Genomic DNA, 22,500 nt, shown 5'->3' with positions numbered 1-22,500 from the left:
TGTGGTCTCTTATCTAGGTCTCTCTGTCTGTCTGTCTGTCTGTCTGTCTCTCTCGCTCTCTGCCTGCCTCCTTCCCACCCCCACTCTCTCTCTTTTACTCTCTCACTGTTTCTGTCTCTCTTTGTTTACCTGCCTGCCTGACTGTCTGTCTCTGTCTGTCTGTCTGTCTCTCTATCTCTCTCTCGCTCTCTGCCTGCCCCCTTCCCACCCCCCACCCCCTCTCTCTCTTTTACTCTCTCACTGTTTCTGTCTCTCTTTGTCTGTTTACCTGCCTGCCTGCCTGCCTGTCTGTCTGTCTCTGTCTGTCTGTCTGTCTGTCTGTCTGTGTCTGTGTCTGTGTCTCCCTCTCTCACAAACAGAGACGGTGAGAGAAAGAGGAGAGACGTTTCTAGGTAAGAAAGTCATTCTTCCCTATCCTCACTGTCTCTGTCTGTCTGTCTGTTTCTCTCTCTCTCTCTCTCTCTCTCTCTCTCTCTCTCTCTCTCTTTGTTTTTCTATAACCTTTTGTTATCTTGTGAACATTTTGATTTCATTTCTCTTTGCCCTGAGGGCTGGATGTAAAAAAGCATATACATGCTTATTCCGCTTCCCTCATTAAAAAAGATTCGTTGATTCTCTCTCTCTCTCTCTCTCTCTCTCTCTCTCTCTCTCTCTCTCTCTCTCTCTCTCTCTGTCTGTCTGTCTCTCATGATCAATCTCGACATTGTAATTATTTGATGTGTTCGTATTGATATGATGGGTTTTGATGTTGAGGCATGAATTATTATTTCAGGATTTATATGTACCGTAGTATGTGTTTGTATTGATGTGATGTGTGTCGATGTTACATGCGTGAATATTTATTATATGATTTATCTGTACTTCGTTTTCTGTGTACTGTTCAAACTTTGGAGACAAACGACTGAAAAAAAAGGCACAGTACCCCCCCCCCCCCCCTGTTATATGTACTTAAGCTAATGACAAAGTGCCAAGGTGTCGCAAATCTCTTATTAGTTTATGTTGTTTTAGTTCTGTTTTTCTTTCTTTCTGTTCCTGATTTTTATCTATTTTGCACCATTTTGTTCTGATTAGTACCTACTGTGTCACCAGAGCCTGTCAGCTAATGACATTAAACATTTCAGTGTTCAGTGTTCAGTGTTCTCTCTCTCTCTCTCTCTCTCTCTCTCTCTCTCTCCCCCTCTGAGTCTAAAACTGCTTCCATTCTGTCTCCCAGTAATCTCACGAGACTGACGGATGCCTATCCATATACTCTGCACACGGTACACTGCCTCGTTTTTCGACAGAGTACTCTTTAACTCTTTCCATACGAACGGCGAAAGAGACGACGTTAACAGCGTTTCATCCCAATTACCATCATCAAAATATTGCAAGCGGAACGCTCTTATACTGAAGAGGTGAATGTCGACAAAGAATACCACAATTCTGACGACGGAAGCTAAAGGTTGGGTCATTGAGACACCCACTGGACATCCGAGGGGTCTGTGTAGAGGAGAAGAGAGGACAGCCCGTACTGAATGAGTTAAGTTATTTCACGTGTTGTGTCGCAGCCCAAAGCTATGCTGTGCAGTCCGAACTCTCTTCTATTTTCTGTTGTTTGTACAGCGAACATTATTATTATTATTATTATTCCCGTGTGATTTTAAATTTGTTCCCAAACAGCTGTCACATTGGTTGAGTAACAAAGTAGAGGAGGGGGAGGAGGAGGGGGGGGAAGGGGGGAGTGCAGGGGGCGGGTGGTGGTGGTGGTTGGGATGGGAACTGAGGCGGGGGTGGGGGGTGGTGGAATGGGGTAGAGATCTTGATGACGTATGAGTGTGTGTGTGTGTGTGTGTGTGTGTGTGTGTGTGGTTGAAAGAGAGGGAGAGAGATACAGAGAGAGAGACAGAGACACAGAGAGAAAGAGAGAAATGGAGAGAGAGGGAAATGGAGAGAGAGTGTGTATGTGTGTGTGTGTGTGAGAGAGAGAGAGAGACAGAGACAGAGAGAGACAGACAGACAGAGAAAGACAGAGAGAGAGAGAGAGAGAGAGAGGGAAATGGAGAGAGAAAGAGTGAGTAAAAGAGAGAGAGAGAGAAAGAGAGAGAGAGAGAGAGAGAGAGTGTGTGTGTGTGTGTGTGTGACAGAGACAGAGACACACACGGAGAGAGAGAGAGAGAGAGAGAGAGAGAGAGAGGAACAAACAGGAGAGAGAGAGACAGACAGACAGACAAGAGCAGACAGGAGAGAGAGAGAGAGAGAGAGAGAGAGAGAGAGAGAGAGAGAGAGAGAGAGAGAGAGACAGACAGACAGACAGACAGACAGACAGACAGACAGAGACGGAGAGGAACAGACAGAAACAGACAGACAGACAAAAGTCAGACACAGAAAATAGTCAGACAAAAGTACCACCAAACCAGACAAAAGAACCTTGGACATCACACACACACACACACACACACACACACACACACCGTGACGGGCACCAGCTAACACTGAACACAGCCCAGACGAGTGCAAAATGGGTCGTGACGCTTTTTACGACAATGCCACTTCTCTCTCTCTCAGTGCCGTGAGACGGCTCAGCGATGTCGTCTGCTTGCCTCACTGTCGTGTGAACATGTGTGTGTGTGTCCGTGTAGGTGTATGTGTGTAAGAAGCTGTTTTCCAGTCGGACATTCCAAAGTTGTGGTGAACATGGTTCTCGGAGTAAACTCACCTTGATCGGGCCGAACCAGGAGACATGAATGAATTTCGGGGACAGAGCGTAAAAGAGCTACGTGCTCTGGTGAGTACATTTGTTGTTTCGTGTGTGTGAGAGCGTGTGACAAGGGTGTTTTTTTTTGTTTTTTTTTTTTCTCTCCCCGTGTCATTCAAGTGTATTGCAGTCATAATCTTCCTTTCTTTTTTTTCCCCCTTTCTTTCTTTTTGTTTGTTGAATTTATTATTATTATTATTCTTGTTCTTGTTCTTCTTCTTCTTATTTTAAAAAAAAGAAGGAATGCTTAGCTGTTGAGATCGGTACCATGGGGTTTGTGTATGTTGTGTCTGGAGCGAGTTTGATAGATTCATTCATTTCAATCTTTGGTCTGTTTGTCTGTCTCTCCCTGTCTCTCTCTCTCTCTCTCTCTCTCTCTCTCAAGCTGTCGGTCTCTCCTCTCGCTCTGTCTCTCTCGGTCGGTCTCTGTGTCTGTCTGTCTATCTCATTCTTATCTACAAACATCTATCCGCTGTCTTTCTAGAAACGTGGCTGTCTGTCTGTCTCCCTGTCTCTGCCCCTTCCATCTCAGTCTGTCGCCCCCTCCTCCCCCACGCCCTGTCTGTCCCTCAGTGTAACAGTGGGCACAAATCTCTTCTCTCTCTCTGTGTGTCTCTCTCTGTGTCTCTCTCTGTCTCTGTCTCTGTCTCTGTCAATGTCTCTCTCTCTCTCTCTCTCTCTCTCTCACACACACTCTCTCTCTGTCTCTGTCTCAGTGCTCTGTCTGTCTATGTGTCTCTGTCTCTGTCTCCGTCTCTCTCTCTCTCTCTCTGTCTCTCTCTCTGTGTTTCTGTCTCTCTCAGTCTGTCTCTCTGTCTCTGTCTCTCTATCTCTCTCACACGCTGTCTCTCTGTCTCTGTCTGTCTGGCTCTTGCTCTTTATATATGTATAGGCCTGTATATTACACACACACACACACACACACACACACACACACACAGAGAATCAGTGTATGTGTGTCAGTGTGTATGTGTGTGAGTGTGTGTGTGTGTGTGTGTGTGTGTGTGTGTGTGTGTGTGTGATCACGAATTCTACACATGTGATGTATTCCCTTTCTCTTGTACCAGTAGTGTGTGTGGGTCATGTGTCCCGTCAGAGCCCTGCTGCAAAGAGTGAACATGAAACGAACAGTGATTATCGATCCCCTGTGCTACCCGGGGTGGGCGATTCAAACCCAGGGTGTCATCTCTCCACATGAGCTCTCCCTGTGCGTTATCAAACACGGGTGATCATCCTAACACTGTGGCGATGGTGTTGGACTGAGCGGTTCTTTTGTAAATGTGAAATAAAATAAAGAAAATAAGAAATAAGACGTAGACCGTGGGGGCACAGAGAGAGAGAGAGAGAGAGAGAGAGAGAGAGAGAGAGAGAGAGATGGATGGATTTGTGGCACGAGTACGCTTAAAGGTGTCAAGCAAACCTGTGTTCTTTTCGACAGAAGGGAAAAATCGACTTTTGTATCAGACGGGACGTGCACACATATAACGTGTTGCCGACGGGTGGTGTGTCTTTGTGTCCGTATCTTCTGTCTGTCTGCCATTCTGTCTGTCTGTCTGTCTGTCTGTCTGTCTGTATGTATGTATGCCTGTCTGTCTGTTTTTTCACTTAATGCACCTGGCTGCCTGTCTGTCGGTCATTCTGTCTATCTGTTTCTCTCTCTGTGTGTCTTTAACGGTCTGTCAATCTATGTCTCCGTTGCTCACTGTCTTTGTCAATCTGTCTACCTAACTGTCTTTGTCAGTCTATCTCTGTGTCTGTCTCTGTCTTCTGTTTGTCTGTCGGTCTCTCTGTCTCCATGTCTGTCTGTCTCTTTATCTGTCTGTCTACCCGCCTGTCTGTTTTGAGCAACATTTCCCGAGGAAGCCTTCAGAGGACTGAAAACTGTGAAAGGATTCACGATTTCATGAACGAAATGCATTGGTCTCGTTTGTATTATGATGCTTTTTTCCATCCTATAAAAGGGTCGCTTATTTCAACAGGATTGTGTTTGTGTTCTGTGTGATCAGAGGGAAGGGGATGGGTGACTGAGAGGGTAGGGGATGGGGACGGGAAGGGGGTTGGGGGGGGGGGGGGGGGGGGCAGATATAAGCGATCAGTTTGTGCACTTCGGTTTGATCAAAGGATAATCACAAATAGGCCGTGTTAAACTTACACGACTACAACTAGGCTTTCATCACATACTTTTCATTCTATTTTTTAACACTCTCCATTTTACGCGCGTGCACACACACACACACACACACACACACACACACACACACACACACACACACACACACACACACACACACACACACACACACACACACACACACACACACAGACAAACAGACAGACAGAGAGGAGAAACGTTAGTTTGTGTCAAAAGGCAAATTTACGGTGGCATAATATCACAGCAGTGGCTGGTCTTGCCTGTCCAAAGTATAGTTTAAAATGAAACGAAACTCAGACACATAAATCATTCGCAAGAACCTGTGCGTACCGGTGAGCTATGAGGTCTATGGTGGTGTTAAAAATGTGTGATAAAATCATAGAGATATTCCCAGTTTCTCTGCCTCTTTCTATGGAAACAATGTACTTTTGTCGCGTACTGTCAAGTTTTATTTCTGTATTCATTCATGTATTTATTTTAGTTATGATTTATGCGAGATGGAAAAAAGAAAAGAAAAAAAAAGAAAAAGAATTTGAGACCGGTGATATAACAGGCAGGTGTGTGTGTGTGTGTGTGTGTGTGTGTGTGTGTGTGTGTGTGCGTGCGTGCGAATGTGTGTTTGTGCGTGCGTGCGAATGTGTGTGTGTGTGTGTGTGTGTGTGTGTTTGTGTGTATTTGTGTGCGTGCATGCGTGCGTGCGAATGTGTGTGTGTATGTGTATGTGTGTGTGTGTGTGCTTGCGAATGTGTGTGTGTGTGTGTGTGTGTGTGTGTGTGTGTGTGTGTGTGCGTGCGAATGTGTGTGTGTGTGTGTGTGTGTGTGTGTCTGTTCGACAGGTATACTTGTACACTCAAACAGGTAAAGCTGCGCGTGCAGTAAGACAGTTCACTGTGTGAAAGAAGAGCAAGACACCTCAGCGGGGTGTGTATCGGTGGGTGGCTGGTAATCCAGTCGGTGTCGATACGTGAAACGCGAACCATGCTGGCTACCAGTCCGCGCAGTGCCCCCTGTCATCCTACACTTGGTCCTGTTGGCTTTGTAGTCCCAGGTCTTCACAGTTACTTACTCCGTCTCCATTTTCCACAAGATTGGACCCGCGTCCTTACCGATGATCGCTCCCTCCACCCCTCCCCCCCCCCTCCTTACACACCCCTCTCGTAACCCTGTCCCTCCCCTCCCCCACCCATCCGCAACACACTGTTCCAAACTTTTGTGGACGCTTTCTCATGCTGATTTGGATTCTTCTTCTTCTTCTTCCCTTTCCTCCTCCTCCTCCTCCTTCCCATCCATCTTCTGGTTCTTCTTCTCCTCCTCTTCATCCTCCTCCTCATTCTTCTTCTTGTTTTTGTTCTCCTCCTCTTCCTCCTCCTTCTTTTTCTTCTTCTTCTTCTTCTCCCTCAACTCTGCAAGGAGTCACTGGGGGCCGCACAGAAGAACAGCACTGTTCTCCAGACTCCTCCAGGTCTCTCATCCTCCTTCTTCTCCTCCACCTTCTTTTTCTCCTCCTCCTCCTTCCTCCTCTTCTTTTTCCTTGGTTGGGGAGGTTGGGGGGACAGTCGGGGGGCGGGCAGGGAGGCTCGGGGGGCCGGGGGTGGTGGGGGGGGGGGGGATAAGGAGGACGCCGGATGGTGGGATGGGGTGTCTGAAATGTTAATCGAGGTTGATGAGATTTGGAACAAACCATAAAGCGGTAAGAGGAATGTATATTGATTATTGGAGAGGAGAGAGATCATGATAAAGTTTCGGTCGTGGATTTGGCATGAGTTTAGAACGGAAGTGAAATGATTGTGGAGTTGCAGGAATGCAGGGTTCTAAAAAGGACAGATTTCAAGAGTTCGCTAAAAAACAACAACAAAAACAAACAACAACAACAAAAAACAAACTGAGAGCAGTGGAGGGAGGGGAGTGAGTGAGGAAGTGAAGTGGGGGTGGGGGTGCAGTGGGTGGGGGAGGGGGGGGGGGAGATAAGAGGATGATTGAAAGTACACTGTAGAAGTATGAAAACAAGTAGTGTGTGTGTGTGTGTGTGTGTGTGTGTGTGTGTGTGTTGTGTGTGTGTGTGCGTGCGTGCGTGCGTGCGTATGTGCAAGTACGCACGAATATGTTCTTTTCAAAGGGGTCGGTAAAAAGGTCGTGATAATGGCTATGTAAAGAGAGCAGTGCAAGCTTAATAAGTGGCTGCAACATGTTTAACGCTCAGCGAGTTTGACAGCCGGTGGAAGTTCTCAAAGTGCAGCGATAACCGGTATTCTTCCAAATGACCCAGTAAAAGGACTTTTCAAAGTCAGTGACAAAAAAATCTGTTGAAAAATTTGTTTTATTAAGTTTAATTTTGACTATAAGTAGTTTAAGTTTGCTCTCGTTTTATTAATTTGTTCCATAATTTACTTATTTATTTACTAGTGTTTTTATCGCTATTATAATGAGAAATGTACACATTATTTGGAACCCTACCACGTAGCAATAAGTAATTGTACCATCGAAGTCTGAAAAAACACAATTTGCAAATGATGAAAGTGCATCTTATATCTATGAAAACAAACAAACCAAAACAAAGAAACAAACACACAAAAATGCCATATCCTGACTTTCCAAACACAACCCAAAACTGTTTCATTTTCAAGGATCAACAGCCAACGTTGACGTTCGATTCAAACATTGCAGAGCTGATCTGCAGGGTTGGGAAGACCACTGACTTTATGAATCAGTGTTTGCATGAATTCGGGCTTGATGAACACTATACCGAAGTTGTTGAAAAGATCAACATACTGATCGGTGTGACGATAAAGATCCTTACTTATTAAGCAGTACAGTAGGACATGTTACAATTATGAAGAATGTGGGTTTTAATTTTGGAATGCGGCGATGCTCAGTTTCCTTTTTTTTTTTTTTTTTTAACTGTAGAAGGATGATTCGTAGAAACGAAAGAGAGTAACAATTTCATAAAAAAAAACCCAAAACAAAACAAAAAAGAAAGAAAGAAAAGAAACCAGACTGAAACACACACACATACACACACACACACACACACACACACACACACGCGCGCGGGCGCGCACACACACACACACACACACACACACACACACACACACCACGCACACACACCTCCGCCTACTTCCACTCCCGCCCTCACACACACACATACGCACGCACGCACACACACACACACACACACACACACACACACACACACACACACACACACACACACTCACACTCACTGTTCCCACACTGTATATATCGTGCTGACAAACAGGAGGGGAGTGGGGGAAGGGGGGAGGATCACATCACACCCCTCCCCACCACCCCTTCCTTTTCTCATCCTCCTCACCCCCCTTACCCCCATCCCTCACCATCACACAACCCCACGGGGGAGAAGGGGGGAGGGGGGATTAGGGTCGAGAAGGGAGAGGGGGGGGGGTCTGCTGGATAACAGTGCAGCAGGTAAACGAAAGACAGATCTTCCACCTGACTGACCACTTCTCCCCTCCACCTCCCGCTCCCAACCCCCCCTCCCTCCCCCCCTCCTACTTTACCTGTACCTGTACCTCCCCCAGCAGAGTTAATCACAGCCCTGACCTGTGGAGGGGGTTGACTGCACACAAAGGAAGCGAGAGCCGTCACCGTGTCGGGGAAAAAAAGGTCTGGGGTCGGCTGGTGTCGGTCACAGATTGTGAGTGTTAAGTCACGTGCCTCTCAGTTTTAGTTGGGATGTGCACGCGCGCGTGATGGCTCAAGCCTTGTCTTACGTAAGTCTTGATGAACCCCTTTTTGAGTGTTGAACTGCGTTGGTGAAGTCTGATTAACCCCATTGAGTGTTGAACTGCGTTGGTGAAGTCTGATTAACCCATTGAGTGTTGAACGGGCGTTGGTGAAGTCTGATTAACCCCTTGTGTGTTGAACTGCGTTGTTGAAGTCTGATTAACCCCTTGTGTGTTGAACTGCGTTGTTGAAGTAAGATCCGTGCGGCTTGAAACGGGCAGAGACTACTTTTTGTGTGTTCATTAGTGGTGTGCCTTACTTTACTGTTGAAGAGTAATGTGTGTGTGTGTGTGTGTGTGTGTGTGTGTGTGTGTGTGTGTGTAGAGGATGAAGAATGTGTGCATGTCTACACTGTGGAACAACGGAATATTGGAACGCGCGGGTGTGTGTGTGTGTGTGTGTGTGTGTGTGTATGTGTGTGTGTGTGTGTATTAGTATATGTGTGTGGGGGGTTGGGGGTGGGGGATATGGGCGTATGTGTGTGTGCTTGTACAAGTAAGTGTGCGTGTGTGGGGAGGTGGGGGGTGGTGGGGGCGGGTGAGTGTGTGTGGGTGTGTGTGCCGTGAAAACTGCGATATGTAGCCTAGAAATGAGTGTGTGGAGGAGGGGGGGAGTGCAGGGTAATGTGTGTGTGTGTGTGTGTGTGTGTGTGTGTGTGTGTGTTGGTGCTCATGTACGTTTATGTGTATTTGATTGTGCTTTCATATCTGTGAAACTGCATGTTTGTTGCATATATCTGTTATGCATGCGTGTGTGTGTGTGTGTGTGTGTGTGTGTGTGTGTGATTTTGCGCCTTATAAATATTATTATTATTAGTAGTAGTATTTTTATGTATTTATCTATTATTTATTTGTTTATTTTATTTATTTATTTAATTTATTTATTTTTTCTCAAGGCCTGACTAAGCGCGTTGGGTTACGCTGCTGGTCAGGCATCTGCTTGGCAGATGTGGTGTAGCGTATATGGATTTGACCGAACGCAGTGACGCCTCCTTGAGCTACTGATACTGATACTGACACAGAGTAATGCTGTCTGAAGAGGAAGAAGTCTGAATGAAGAACTGTGACGGACATTGTGGCGTGCAAGTTGTTTGTCACCTCAGTGAAGCGACAAAACGTCACTGACGAACCAACTCGTCGACAGCAGTCAAGGGTTAAAGGGGTTAAAGGACTGTCTAAAAGCAGGGTACACCTCATCCCCACCCCCACCCCAACTCACTCCCACACCCCGCTCACTTCCCCATAATTCTCACACTCACGCATTCCCACTGATGGTTTATGTGTTACTGCGACAATGGAAACGCTGGTTTGGTTCGGGAAGCTCGGGTTTGAAGAAAAGACCAGAAAAGGAAGAAGGTTAATGAATTCAATCTGCGGTTATCGGAATGATGTATGCTTAGTTCCGCCGCCCGTGACCGGAGTTGATGACAACTGAGTTCAGCGAGTGCCTTTTTGTGGGTTTTTTTTATGGGGAGAGAGAGAGACACAGAGAGATCGAGAACGAACGAACGAAAACTTATTTTTCCAGGGTATTGAGATAAGCAAAATGACAAGAATGCTTTTTTTTCAGCCTTGGGGTACAGAATAAAAGAAAAGAAACGCACGTCAAGAAATAAAGAGAGAAAATTCATATCAGAAGAAAGGAAAAGAGAGGGGGGAGGAGTTAGAGAGAGAGAGAGAGAGAGAGAGAGAGAGAGAGAGAGAGAGAGAGAGAGAGAGAGAGAGAGAGAGAGAGGACAAGTCAAAAAATATTTACATCCGAGGATAATTGATAAGCATTGGCTTTCTTTTTTACATCCAGCTCCCGCCCTGAACAGGGTTTTCACTGTACAATACTAAATATAGTCATAAAGTTGTTGAGAGAGAGAGAGAGAGAGAGAGAGAGAGAGAGAGAGAGAGAGAGTATAAAAAAGAAGAAAGAAAAACAATCAAACCAATCTATCACGAGGATTTATAACTCAAATTTTCGGAACGTCCTCGCTCCTTCCTCAAGGGATCGAATTGTTTACAAGTTACCATGGTCGCGTAGTAAAGCCAGTCTGGCGCAGCAATTATCGTGCAAGTTGATTCATTGCTCCACGAGGTCTATCTATCTATCTATCTGTGGGTGGGTGGATGATGTGTGTTTGTGTTTGTGGTGTGTGCGCGCGCGCGTGCGTGTGTGTGTGTTGTGCGTGTGTGCTTGCGTGCGCGCGCGCGCGCGTATGTGTGTGTATTCTCTCTGACCCAGTGTTGGTGGGTGAGGCTGACGACACCATGTCAAACCCGTCATGTCGCAAAATTTATTATTAAAAAAAAAAAAAAAAAAAAAAAATCCAAGGAAGATACCAGAGTCCGTGGAGCAACTTAGTGACCACGCTGCTAACCTCTTCTCAACAGATACACAGAGACTTCCCTTCGTGGACTGTGGACACGAGGAGGCCTGTGGCTGTCAGTCTGTCACCCAGATCACAGCTTATCTAACCAGGCTGTCCCTTCTGCTTCACAGTGTCGTCTTATCCAAACAGCTTGTCAGTCCGGTCCACTGTCGGCGGGCGGAACACGGGAGATTTTTGATATTAGGATGGGGAGGGGGGAAGTGAAGGACAAGATAAAACCACTGATCCCTTGAGAATGGAGTCTTAACGGCACAGCTGTGAACGCCAAGAAGTCTTCCAACAGTCTTGATTAAAAGCTCGACTGAAGACAGGTCTTGTTGGATTGTGTGTTTGTGGGGGGGACCGGGGGTGGGGGTGGGGGTGGGGGGTGCTTGTGGTGGTGGTGGTGGTGGTGGAGAGAGACAGAAGTGAGGGTGGGGAGAGAGAGAGAGAGAGAGAGAGAGAGAGAGAGAGAGAGATTGCTCATGTACATGTTCTCAAACATGCAATCTCCAAATCCAGTCGCACGTGCTTTGTGATGCTGCCCATGACGGTGTCAATGTCCAAACACTTCATGTTCGCACTGTATAGACGTGTAAGAAAAGGAGATCACGAGGACGACAAAAAGTCAGCATTATCACAGCTGTTTGAAGTGGGAATGATAATAATGACGATAATGGTAATGAAAATGATATCGATGATGATGACGATGATGATGATTACTGAAAGGAAACGGACTAGTATCATCTCTATTCCCACCCCAAAACGCAGACGACCGTTTTGAGGTTGGAGGACAAGATGGCTGATGGCGGAGGTCCGAACAAAAGTAATGAATCTGCAACACTCAAACACAAACACACAGACACACACACATACATACAGATATCTCTCTCTCTCTCTCTCTCTATATATATATATATACATATATATATATATATATATATATATATATATATCTGTGTGTGTGGTTGTGGGTGGGTGGGTAGTGATAACTGCAGCAGACAGACGCCGCAGAAACCTGGGCAGTATGTACAAACCCACTGTCCCCAGGCGGTTTGTGGTTCATGGCCCTGACAACATCGGAGGCTTCTTCAAATGTCAGGCACCTCGCTGTGACACCTGCAGTCATGGCCACTTCACAGACCATGTCATTTCTCCTTGGGATGGAAGGCGCTTGCAGATCAAGCAACACGTCTCCTGCACCACGCCAAACGTGGAATATCTATTGACCTGAAGACTACACCTGGAGGCACAATATGTGGGATGCTCCTACGATCTTAAGAAGAGATGGGCAAACCACAAAAGCGACTGCAAACTGAGGAAAGGCACCAAGTGTTCGGTCGCTGCCCATGTTTCTTCCACCCCTCACCCTTCTGACGGCAACCTCAGCTTTTTACGGGTGACAGCGTTGGAGCAGGTCAACAAAGTGGAGGAGCTGAAAAGAAGAGAACTGTTCTGGATGTGTAAACTTGGGACAGTTTTTGTTGGACTGAACACGAGAAGCGACATCCATGGGTTTTCATTGGGAACTCTAATTCTTGGAGTTACCAATCTGGTTTGTCGTAGTGGTGGTTGCACACGATAACTGAGATTCAGAGAGAGAGAGAGAGAGAGAGAGAATGAGAGTGAGAAAGAAAGATGTGTACATAGACACTGAAGGAATATTTAGAACATGATATATTTACGTAGTTGAAGATGTCATGTAAGGTCAGAAAGATGACGTAAAAACTAACATTACGTCACCTGTTATAAGTGTAGTCTGTGACCAATGAGCTGCCGGGTTGCAGCGAAAATTCAGATTTTGTTGTTGTTGAACAAAATAGGTGTTGTTTTTCGACTTTGTTATATATATATATATATATATATATATATATATATATATATATATATATATATACACACGAAGAACAAAACAAAATTACTCACACCATCTTGACCATACATCCACTTGAAACGGTAACCCTCCGACCAAAGAACCCAACAAAACAACAATAACAACATTAACAACAAACAAAAACAGAACAAAAAGGAAGCAAGCAATACTGATACAAACAACAAAGAAACAAACAAACAGACAAAACAACAAAAACGCAAACAAGCAAAAAAGGAAGCAAACAAGAAATCAAAGAAACAACAAAACGACACACCAGAAAGCAAAGTGACTTGTCCACGTCCAGAAGAAATCCCGCACTCTACATACAGTTTTGGGGTTTCAAGATATAGGTATCTTGATTACCCCTTTATCACTGAATATTTTCTGAATCAGAGCAGCAACAGTGACATCGCTCCGGGAAACCTCGTTAGCTCTAATTCATCAATTACACGACGATCAGCTTCAGTTTAGCCCCAAACCATGCTAAAACCCAGAAGACCCCAGAAGTAGTCTGTCACACTTTGAGACCAATATCGTGGGCGTGCGTACGTTGTGGTCGACGACAGAAACAGGCAGGTAGGCAGGTAGACAGGCACACACAGGCAGGCAGTAAGACAAGACAAGACAAAACGAGACAAGACAAGACAAGACAAGACGACACAAGACAAGACAGAGACAAGACAAGACAGAGGCAAGACAAGACGAGACAGACAAGACAAGACGAGACAAGACAAGACAAGGCAGAGACAAGACGAGACAGAGACAAGACAAGGCAGAGACAAGGAGAGACAAGACAAGACAGACAAGGAGAGACAAGACAAGACGAGACAAGACAGAGACGAGACAGAGACAAGGAGAGACAAGACAAGACAGAGACAAGACGAGACAAGACAGAGACGAGACAGAGACAAGACAAAACAAGACCAGAGACTAGACGAGACAAGACAAAACAAGACAGAGACAAGACAAGATATAGACAAGACAAGAGGAGACAAGACAGAGACAAGACAAAGACAAGACAAGAGGAGACAAGACAGAGACAAAACAAGACACAGACAAGACAAGAGGAGACAAGACAAGACATAGACTAGACAAGAGGAGACTAGACAAGAGGAAACAAGACAAAGACAAGACAAGAGGAGACAAGACAGAGACAAAACAAGACATAGACTAGACAAGAGGAGACAAGACAAGACATAGACTAGACAAGAGGAGACTAGACAAGAGGAGACAAGACAGAGACAAAACAAGACAGAACAAGACGAGACAAGATAAAGAGAAATACAGATGAGATAAGACGAGACAAGATAAAGAGAAATAGAGACGAGACAAGACAAAACGAGACGAGACATGACGAGGCAAAAACCAGTCTTTCTGAGGACAGTAGATAAGCACTGAAGTGCTGTTTGTCCATCCAGTGCACGCCCTGAACAGAGTCTGCACTGCACAAATACTAAATAATAAATATACAAGACATGAAACAGGCAGGCAGGCAGGCAGGCGAGCAGGCAAACAGACAACAGGTAAACGTTGGGGTCGGAACGTACACACGCCCTTTCACAAACAGGGCATGTAATAAATTCATCCTGACGTGATTCTATCATCATATGGACAGTTGTTTTTGTTCACCCAGTACCCGTGGGCTGATTTGAACAGGGCGCACAGAACTCAACGCTGGGTTTGAAACAGGATCAACACACACACACACTGTCGGGATACACCGTCATTAACGTTATCTTTCTGTGCTGTGACCTCGGGGTTTTGTTCGGGGTCTTAAAAAGAAAGAAAGAAAGAAAGAAAGAAAAAGCCTGTGTGTTAGGCGCTTCACCAGGTATCAACGCTCATGCCTCAGCTGAAACAATACGGTGAACTGGGCTGTCTCCGAGCTCACGTTCGCTTTCCACATGTACTCAGGTTGAAAATGAGTGCTTGCAATAGTTCGCATACAACACGTGTTGTTATTTATTTATTTATGTATTTATTCATGTATCTGTTTATCTGTTTCTCTATTTATTTGGTTAATTAGTGAGTGAGTAAGTGAGTGAGTGAGTGAGTTACTTAATGTGTTTATTGGTCAGACAGTAAGCAATTTATGTTGCCTTAAATGACAGACAGAAGGGGCACACAATATCAGGAACATTATGGAGAGAGAACCAGGCAAGACCGGTCCCACTGACTGGTGCCCAACACCAAGTAAGGATCGAACCCAAGACCAGGGGGGTTGGTCTTTTGACGGAGCTGCAATTAGGATCACACTGTTAATAATAGAATATAGAATAGAATAGAATAGAATAGAATATGTCTTTATTACCAAGTGTACCGGTGGCACAAGGAATATTGGGGGGAGGGGGGGGGGATAGTACATAAAAAAGGTACAAACATAAATCGAAAATTTGCCTGCCAGGAAATTCTTTGTTTGAAACTGCAGCGATGCCTGTCAAAACAAATGCCTGCCCTCCTCTGGAATAAAACGGACATCAGTGTTTCAGAGGACTATACATTTCCTCCTTTCTGTCTTCAGAGTTTCTTTCTCTGTTTTATTTTATATTTAAAAAAAAAGTTCTATCATGTTTGTATTTATCATTTTTGTTATCACAACCGATCTCTCTGTGTGAAATCCGTGTTGTTCTCCCCGGGGAGAGCGTGTTACCATACTTGAGCGCCACCCATGTTTTTTTTTTTATTTTTTATTAATTTTTTTTTTAACTTGAAAACTATTCCTTTTTCTGTCCGCATGTGTATTTGCTTTCGTCTCAAAGCACATTCTTCTACAGACAATAGCAATCATTTTGTTGCCGTTGGTACTTATTATGTGCGCAAAGTGCGTGCTGCATACGGTACTTTGGTCTATCGACTCGCCCGAAAGACAAGCAGCCAGACCACCACTCAAGGTCTAGTGGAGGGAGGGGTGGGGAGGAGGAAAAATCCCGGTCTGTATGTGGGACTTGAACCCGTGGACATTCGCTTCATAGTGGGGCGCTTGACCACTAGGCCACCGCTCCGTTGATTTTATTATTATTAATTTTTTTAAATTCCAAACCTTCCAATCATTTTTCGAACATGTTCATTTTGCTGCTTTCCTTGTCCACGATCAAAATATTAATGCGTTCGTTTGTTGCCATGGCATCAAGAGTTGCCCGGTCAGCTGTTACGGTTCTCAGTGTTCTGTAGCAAAAAAAAGTGTCTGTGTGTCTGTCCATTATAGTGTTTGCTTTGCCAGGCATCGCTGCAGTTACAAACAGGGAGCACACAGAGGACTGATGTGTATATCGACCCACGTGTGTATTTTCACTGAACGGAAACCTAGAAGACAGCTGGGCACAACGGGTACTATATTATTGATGGGTAGGTACCCCAACATAGAACAAAGAAGACGCGGTTCACTGAGTGTGTATTGATCTACGGGTGCATTGAACAATGTAAAAACGTGGAAGACATTTTGAGGACGAGGTAGGGTGCTCAGTTATTGATGGGGAGTTTTATGTGCCGTGCACTAAATAAAGGTTGGTAAGGTGTGTGTGTGTGTTTGTTTGTTTGTGTGTGTGTGAGAGCGGGGGGGGGGGGGGGGGGGGGGGGGGGGGAGGGGGCTTTCACAATATAGGGCTTGCCGACGTCCTGACATCGGACAAATTTTTATCCAAAAAGAACGAATAAGATCGGTCATTGTGAGTGGTACCAAGTGCTGGTTTCTATCTTTCTGCCATTATTTCTCTGTCTATTTTTTCAGTCTTTTAGTCAGCCCCCCCCCCCCCCCCCCCCCCCCCCCCTCCCCCCCCATTAAAAAAAAAACAACTCTGCTACTGTCTCTCAGAGTCTCTATTTGTAGATTTATGTTCGCATGTTTCTTTTCCTGTTTTTTTTTGTCTGCCCGTCTTTGTCTGTTTCTCTGTCTCTGTCTCTCTCTTTCTGTCTGTCTGTATGTCTGTCATCTCTTTGTTTCTTTATGTTTGTCCGTGTTTATCTTTCTGACTTGTTTTTGCCTCTGTAGCACTGTTCCAATGTCTCTGTCTCACTCTGTTTATTTCAGCCATTCTGTCCGTTTCGTTTTCTCTGTTTTTTCCCCATCATTATCTCTCTGTTTTTGTGTGTACCTTTGTTTCTCTGTTTCTCTTTGTTGTACGGATCATTTGGCGACATGACTTTCCACTGTGCAAAGAGACAGAAGATGGAGTAGTTTTTGTTTCGTTCTGCCGAGTTTTTGGAGAGAGAGAGAGAGAGAGAGAGAGAGAGAGAGAGAGAGAGAGTTCTGCCTGAAAATTACCAACAAGCTACTAATAAGCTGGTTGTTGATCAACTTAGTGATATACAAGGCATATTGAAGTGAGGAATTTGCCCCCTTCATGTACACAGTTATGGTTTAGAGAAATTTTCTGCCTCATAACGTCCTGGAGCTTAACTGATGTTTGAAGTGATGTAACGTTGATGCCTTTTATTCAGACTGATGCAGTGTGTTGTCTCACGGCCAAAAGACAAAAATAATCAATCTTCGTCTGTATCGTTCTGCCTGTATCTGCCTGACTATCTGTGCTTCTTTCTGTGTCTCTCTTTTCCCCTCTCTGTCTGTGCATCCCACAGCCCCACCATTTCGTCTTTCAGAAGCGGCTGTTGCTAGCATTATGTATTGAATACAGTCTTTGTGACCGGCTCTGTTTACTGGTTTTCCTTCTCGAAAACGGAGCAAGACTGCCAACGTGGCGGGGGTAAAAACGGCCATACACATAAAAGCCCACTCATATATATACTAGTGAATATGGGAGTCGCCCGCAGCCCATGAACGAAGATGGTTAGTGTGTGTGTGTGTGTGTGTGTGTGTGTGTACCATCGTCCACAATCCTCTCTCTGTGTACATTATAATGTTGTGTCTGAATTCTTTGAAGCACATTCCGCAGTATCGTTTCTGGATGATGTACACAAGTGGTGTGCCTGTAGTGGTGAATTGATTTTCTGGATGGATTGATGCACTGATGAGCTGCAGTAATCACACCGACTTGATCTGTTCCAAGCAATCTACACAGTGCCCCCGAACAAACGCATCCTTGTCTGCCCTCTTACCCCCACCCCCCAAAAAAAACAACCAAAAAACAAAAACAAAACAAAACAAAACAAAACAAAACAAAAACCCAGAGGAGAAAAAAAAGGAAGCATGCACGTTTATAGAAGTGAAGCATTTATGTTCTGATGATAGTGTGAAAGTATGTGTGCTATTTTTCTGAAATAGGCGAAATAGTATCCAGTTTCTGTGAAAATATTAATCGACGTACTTGATTGAGCTTCCCCAACACACACACACACACACACACACACACACACACACACACACACACACACACGCACACACACACACACACACACACACACACACACACACACACACACACACACACACACACACACACACGTCGTGTCAAGCACACACACACACACACACACGATTCACCGAAGCATATCATCGTGTAAAAAAGTGTAAAAAGGCATTCACATACGTGAAAAGCTACAAATCAAGCATGTTAATGCAGTTCGTCAGGTTTAAAATTTTTTTTTTTTTAAAGATATCTTTTAATTCTTTTTGTGGCAAGGTTATTCGGGTCCTAAGAATTATGCCACAAAAGAGGTGTGTGTGTGTGTGTGTGTGTGTGTGTGTGTGTGTGTGTGTGTGTGTGTGTGTGTGTGTGTGTGTGCGTGCGTGCGTGTGTGTGTAACATTATCAGTGATGAAGAACTGTCAGATCAAAACAGTAAATTCAGGCATGGTGGTGATTTTCGTGGTCTGCTGAAAACGTCCCATGCTCTGTTGATACATCCACATGCATAGGCCTCTTTCACACAGAGGTAAGCATTCTGGTGTTCCATTGAACAAGGCAAATTATTATAGACTTCTTTTCCAGAATATACGTATAAACTTCAAGATCGTCTTAACATGGCGGATACAAGTAGGCCAATGCTTGAAAATACGTTAGTGGCCTAGTTTCTGTAACATTACGAAAGTGTCAGCAAAGAAATAACTTTTGTTTTATATTGCATTGTGAATTGTGTTTCTTTCATTACGTCATGAGTGTTGCGTAATTCCTGTGTAGACGTCACGTAATGACGACTGAGTAGGGTTGTTTGCCGGGTTTTGGTTGAGGCCTGTGTGTGTGTGTGTGTGTGTGTTTGGAAGTGTAGACGTTTTCTCCTTATTTTTCTTCAGAACAGTGGTTCTTAAGTTTGTTTATTTCGGTAATCCTGCAGTTTAGAATACTAAACTCAGGGGGCCGTTCAAATGAAAAAATAGAGGTTGTTTTAGACTGACCTTGATGCGCTGAGTCGAATGCAACCCTCAGCTAAGCTCTACGGCCACTCCTTGTCAATGAAACAGAGACATAATAAATAGTAAACTCAGTCGGTCACACAGAAGTTGATGACGTAAACACCACGTCACCAGCAATCAAAATGGCTCTCCGATGGTTGCTCGGGAAGTGACCGACTGAGTTTACTATTTATTATGTCTCTGTTTCATTGACAAGGAGTGGCCGTAGAGCTTAGCTGAGGGTTGCATTCGACTCAGCGCATCAAGGTCAGTCTAAAACAACCTCTATTTTTTCATTTGAACGGCCCCTTGAGTTTAGTATTCTAAACTGCAGGATTACCAGAATGATTATTGGCAATCTTCGAGTGAACATGACTGGGTTGAATTTGTCGATGGTTTTTCATTTATATTTTTATTTTTGTATTTCTAATCGTCAGTTGTGTCATCATTGACAGAAACTCGAGTGGAGTGGTGGCCCAGTGGTAACGCGTCCGCCAAGGAAGAGAGAGATACTAATATGGAAACAGGGAACAGTGTTGATAAAATTTATAAACAGAGACATAACAATAACACAAGGAAATTTGCTTTCACTTACAGGGTAACTAACGACTGGAACAAACTAACCACTAACATCAAGTATGCTTCCAATACCAACAACTTCAAGAACCTTATTGATAATCACAAAATTTTAAAAAAGACATCTGGTTTGACTTTGATGGCCCAAGGTAATTGCAGGTGGGTCTATTTAGACTGAGACAAGACCGATAACGACACAGCACAAAGAAGGCCGTGAGGCCTTGTGCTAATCATAAATGAGACGGGGCGTAAAAAGCCGTGAGGCTACGATGATCAACATCAGCCCCTAACCTGAACCTGAACCTGAACCTGAATCTGAGCGCACTGGTTCAAACCCCACAGTCGCCAGTGTTTTCTCCCCCTCCACTGGATCTTGAATGGTGGTCTGGACGCTAGTCATTCGGATGACACAAAAAAAAACACAAAAAACAAACCGAGGTTTCACGTGTAGCACGCGCTTAGCGCACGTAAAGAAAACCCACGGCAACAAAAGCGTTTGTCCTTGGCAAAACTGTGTAGAAAATCCACTTTGATAGCAATTAAAAAAAAAAAAATTGGCGCTCTCACTGTAGTGACGCGCTTTCCCTGGGGATAGCAGCCCGAATTTCACAGAGAAATTTGTTGTGACAAAAAACAAAACAAACAACAATAACAACAACAAAACCCAAAACAAACAAACAAAAACAAACAATACAATGCAGTACAATACAAATTACAAGGCAAGGCAGGGCAGGGAAGGGCAAAGGCAAGACAAGGCAAGGCAAGGCAGGGCAGGGCAAGGCAAGGCAAGGCAAGGCAAGGCAAGGCAGGGCAGGGAAGGGCAAAGGCAAGACAAGGCAAGGCAAGACAAGGCAGGGCAGGGAAGGGCAAAGGCAAGACAAGGCAAGGCAAGACAGGGCAGGGAAGGGCAAAGGCAAGGCAAGGCAAGGCAAGGCAGGGCAGGGCAGGGCAGGGCAGGGCAAGGCAAGGCAAGGCAGGGCAGGGCAAGGCAGGGCAGGGCAGGGAAGGGCAAAGGCAAGACAAGGCAAGGCAAGGCAGGGCAGGGCAAGGCAAGGCAAGGCAATACAATACAATACAATACAATACAATACAATATTACTGCAGCAGCGGTTGCTAAGCGAGACGCAAAGCGGGGGAACTTTGTCTTCAAACCAAGACCTTGGTCAGTGCACAGTTGTCTTCCAACACATTACTCAACCTCGGCTGAACGCAACACGGTCTATGTAAAGGGTCGTTAAAAACAGAAGCGAAAATGGAGAAGATCTCTTCAATGCCTACAACGTCTCCCACTTAGCGTAAATGGCGCTGACCACAGCAGCGCAACATTGGCTGATCATGTGGAATAATAATGCTATAGCCTACCTGCTTTCTTCAGTGGGTTCGGGAAATAAACTTCTTGCCTTGCCACATTCATACACGGACCATTTACTGCACACTTATGTCAGTTCTTTTCCGTTGACAGTAGGCGTACGCTCCTTAGGTTCTGGAAGCCTAGTGCTTCGTGTTAATCTTCTTTTTCTTCTTTTTTTTCATTTTTGTTTCTTCAAGGCAGCATTGAGCAGCTGTCTTGTTCCCAAGAGACGGTGACAGTGTAATAATAATAATAATAGTAATAATAATGGTATTTATATAGCGCTGAATCTTGTGCAGAGACAAATCAAAGCGCTTTCGCACCAGTCATTCACACGCATGCATAACTCTAAAACTGGAGAAACTGAAGACAATGAAGAGGCAGGGAAGGGAGGTTCTTTTGGGAAGAGGTGGGTTTTAAGGCCAGACTTGAAAGAGCTGAGTGCGGAGACCCGACGAAGCAAAAGAGGAAGTTCATTCCAATTGCTAGGTGCACAGACAGAGAAAGAACGGCGGCCAACAGTCGAATGTTTGGGTATACGTAAACAGAGTGGGTCCGAAGCCGATCGTCGAGAGAGCGAGATGGAGTGTAGACGTGAAGGCAGCCACAGAGATAGGAAGGGGCAGATTTGTGAATACATTAATAACATGGTGCTGATCTTGTACTTTATTCTGTGTGGGACAGGGGAGCCAGTGGAGATGTTGCAAAAGAGGAGTGATGTGCTCAGATCTTTTCTTTCTGGGACTAGTCGGGCAGCAGAGTTTTGTGTGCGCTGAAGGGACAGTGTGGAGAAAACGGATACAGTGGAGTCGTTAATATGAAGCAGACGTGTCAGCAATTCTGACTGATGCGGAAGTGCATGGCTCTGATGGAATCACGGACACGAACAAAGTTTAAGTCATTCAATTAACGACATACGTGTAAGCACAGAAGCTGTCTCTCAAGTTCTCGGTGACCGTCAGTTAAACCTCATGACCTCCCCTCTAAACCCCCTACCTATACCCCCAGTCAACAACAACAGCGACAGTGACCATTGTCCCCAGTGGGCTGGACGTCTAGAATTGTGTGTCCGGTCGTTCTGCGTCTGTCCTGCAAGTGGTGGAAACACGTATTTGGAAGTACGATGCGTGCGTGCAGACGAGACAGACAGACACGCACACGCACGCATACGTACACGTTCGCGTGCTTGTACGCTCACACGCGTACACACACACACACACACACACACACACACACACACAGAGTCTAATATCACTTCAAGTGGAAAGACGTTAAACTGAAGACAGCACACACACACACACACACACACACACACACACACAACACACACACACACACACACACACACACACACACACACACGAACAAAACGAACAAGTTTCATTTGTTACAAGCTGGATGTCCTGTA

General features: G+C 45.0%; 1 protein-coding gene across 5 annotated transcripts in view; it reads left to right on the top strand.

Moving 5' to 3' along the window:
• Positions 1-2,591: 2,591 nt before the first annotated feature.
• Positions 2,592-22,500, top strand: part of LOC143274998 (uncharacterized) — a 316,928-nt gene continuing 297,019 nt past the window's right edge. For 3 of the 5 annotated variants that reach the window (XM_076579047.1, XM_076579048.1, XM_076579046.1), the window contains exon 1: positions 2,592-2,764. In XM_076579047.1, the coding sequence (XP_076435162.1) occupies positions 2,720-2,764 (45 nt within the window). In that variant the 5' untranslated portion in view covers positions 2,592-2,719. The remainder of the gene's footprint in view (positions 2,765-22,500) is intronic. The other 2 variants (XM_076579050.1, XM_076579049.1) reach the window with 2 other exon arrangements.

This window comes from Babylonia areolata, chromosome 29, assembly GCF_041734735.1.
Source record: "Babylonia areolata isolate BAREFJ2019XMU chromosome 29, ASM4173473v1, whole genome shotgun sequence".
NCBI classification, from domain to species: domain Eukaryota; kingdom Metazoa; phylum Mollusca; class Gastropoda; order Neogastropoda; family Buccinidae; genus Babylonia; species Babylonia areolata.
The sequence above is the reverse complement of the archived record's forward strand: the minus strand, read 5'-3'. Positions and strand labels throughout refer to the sequence as shown.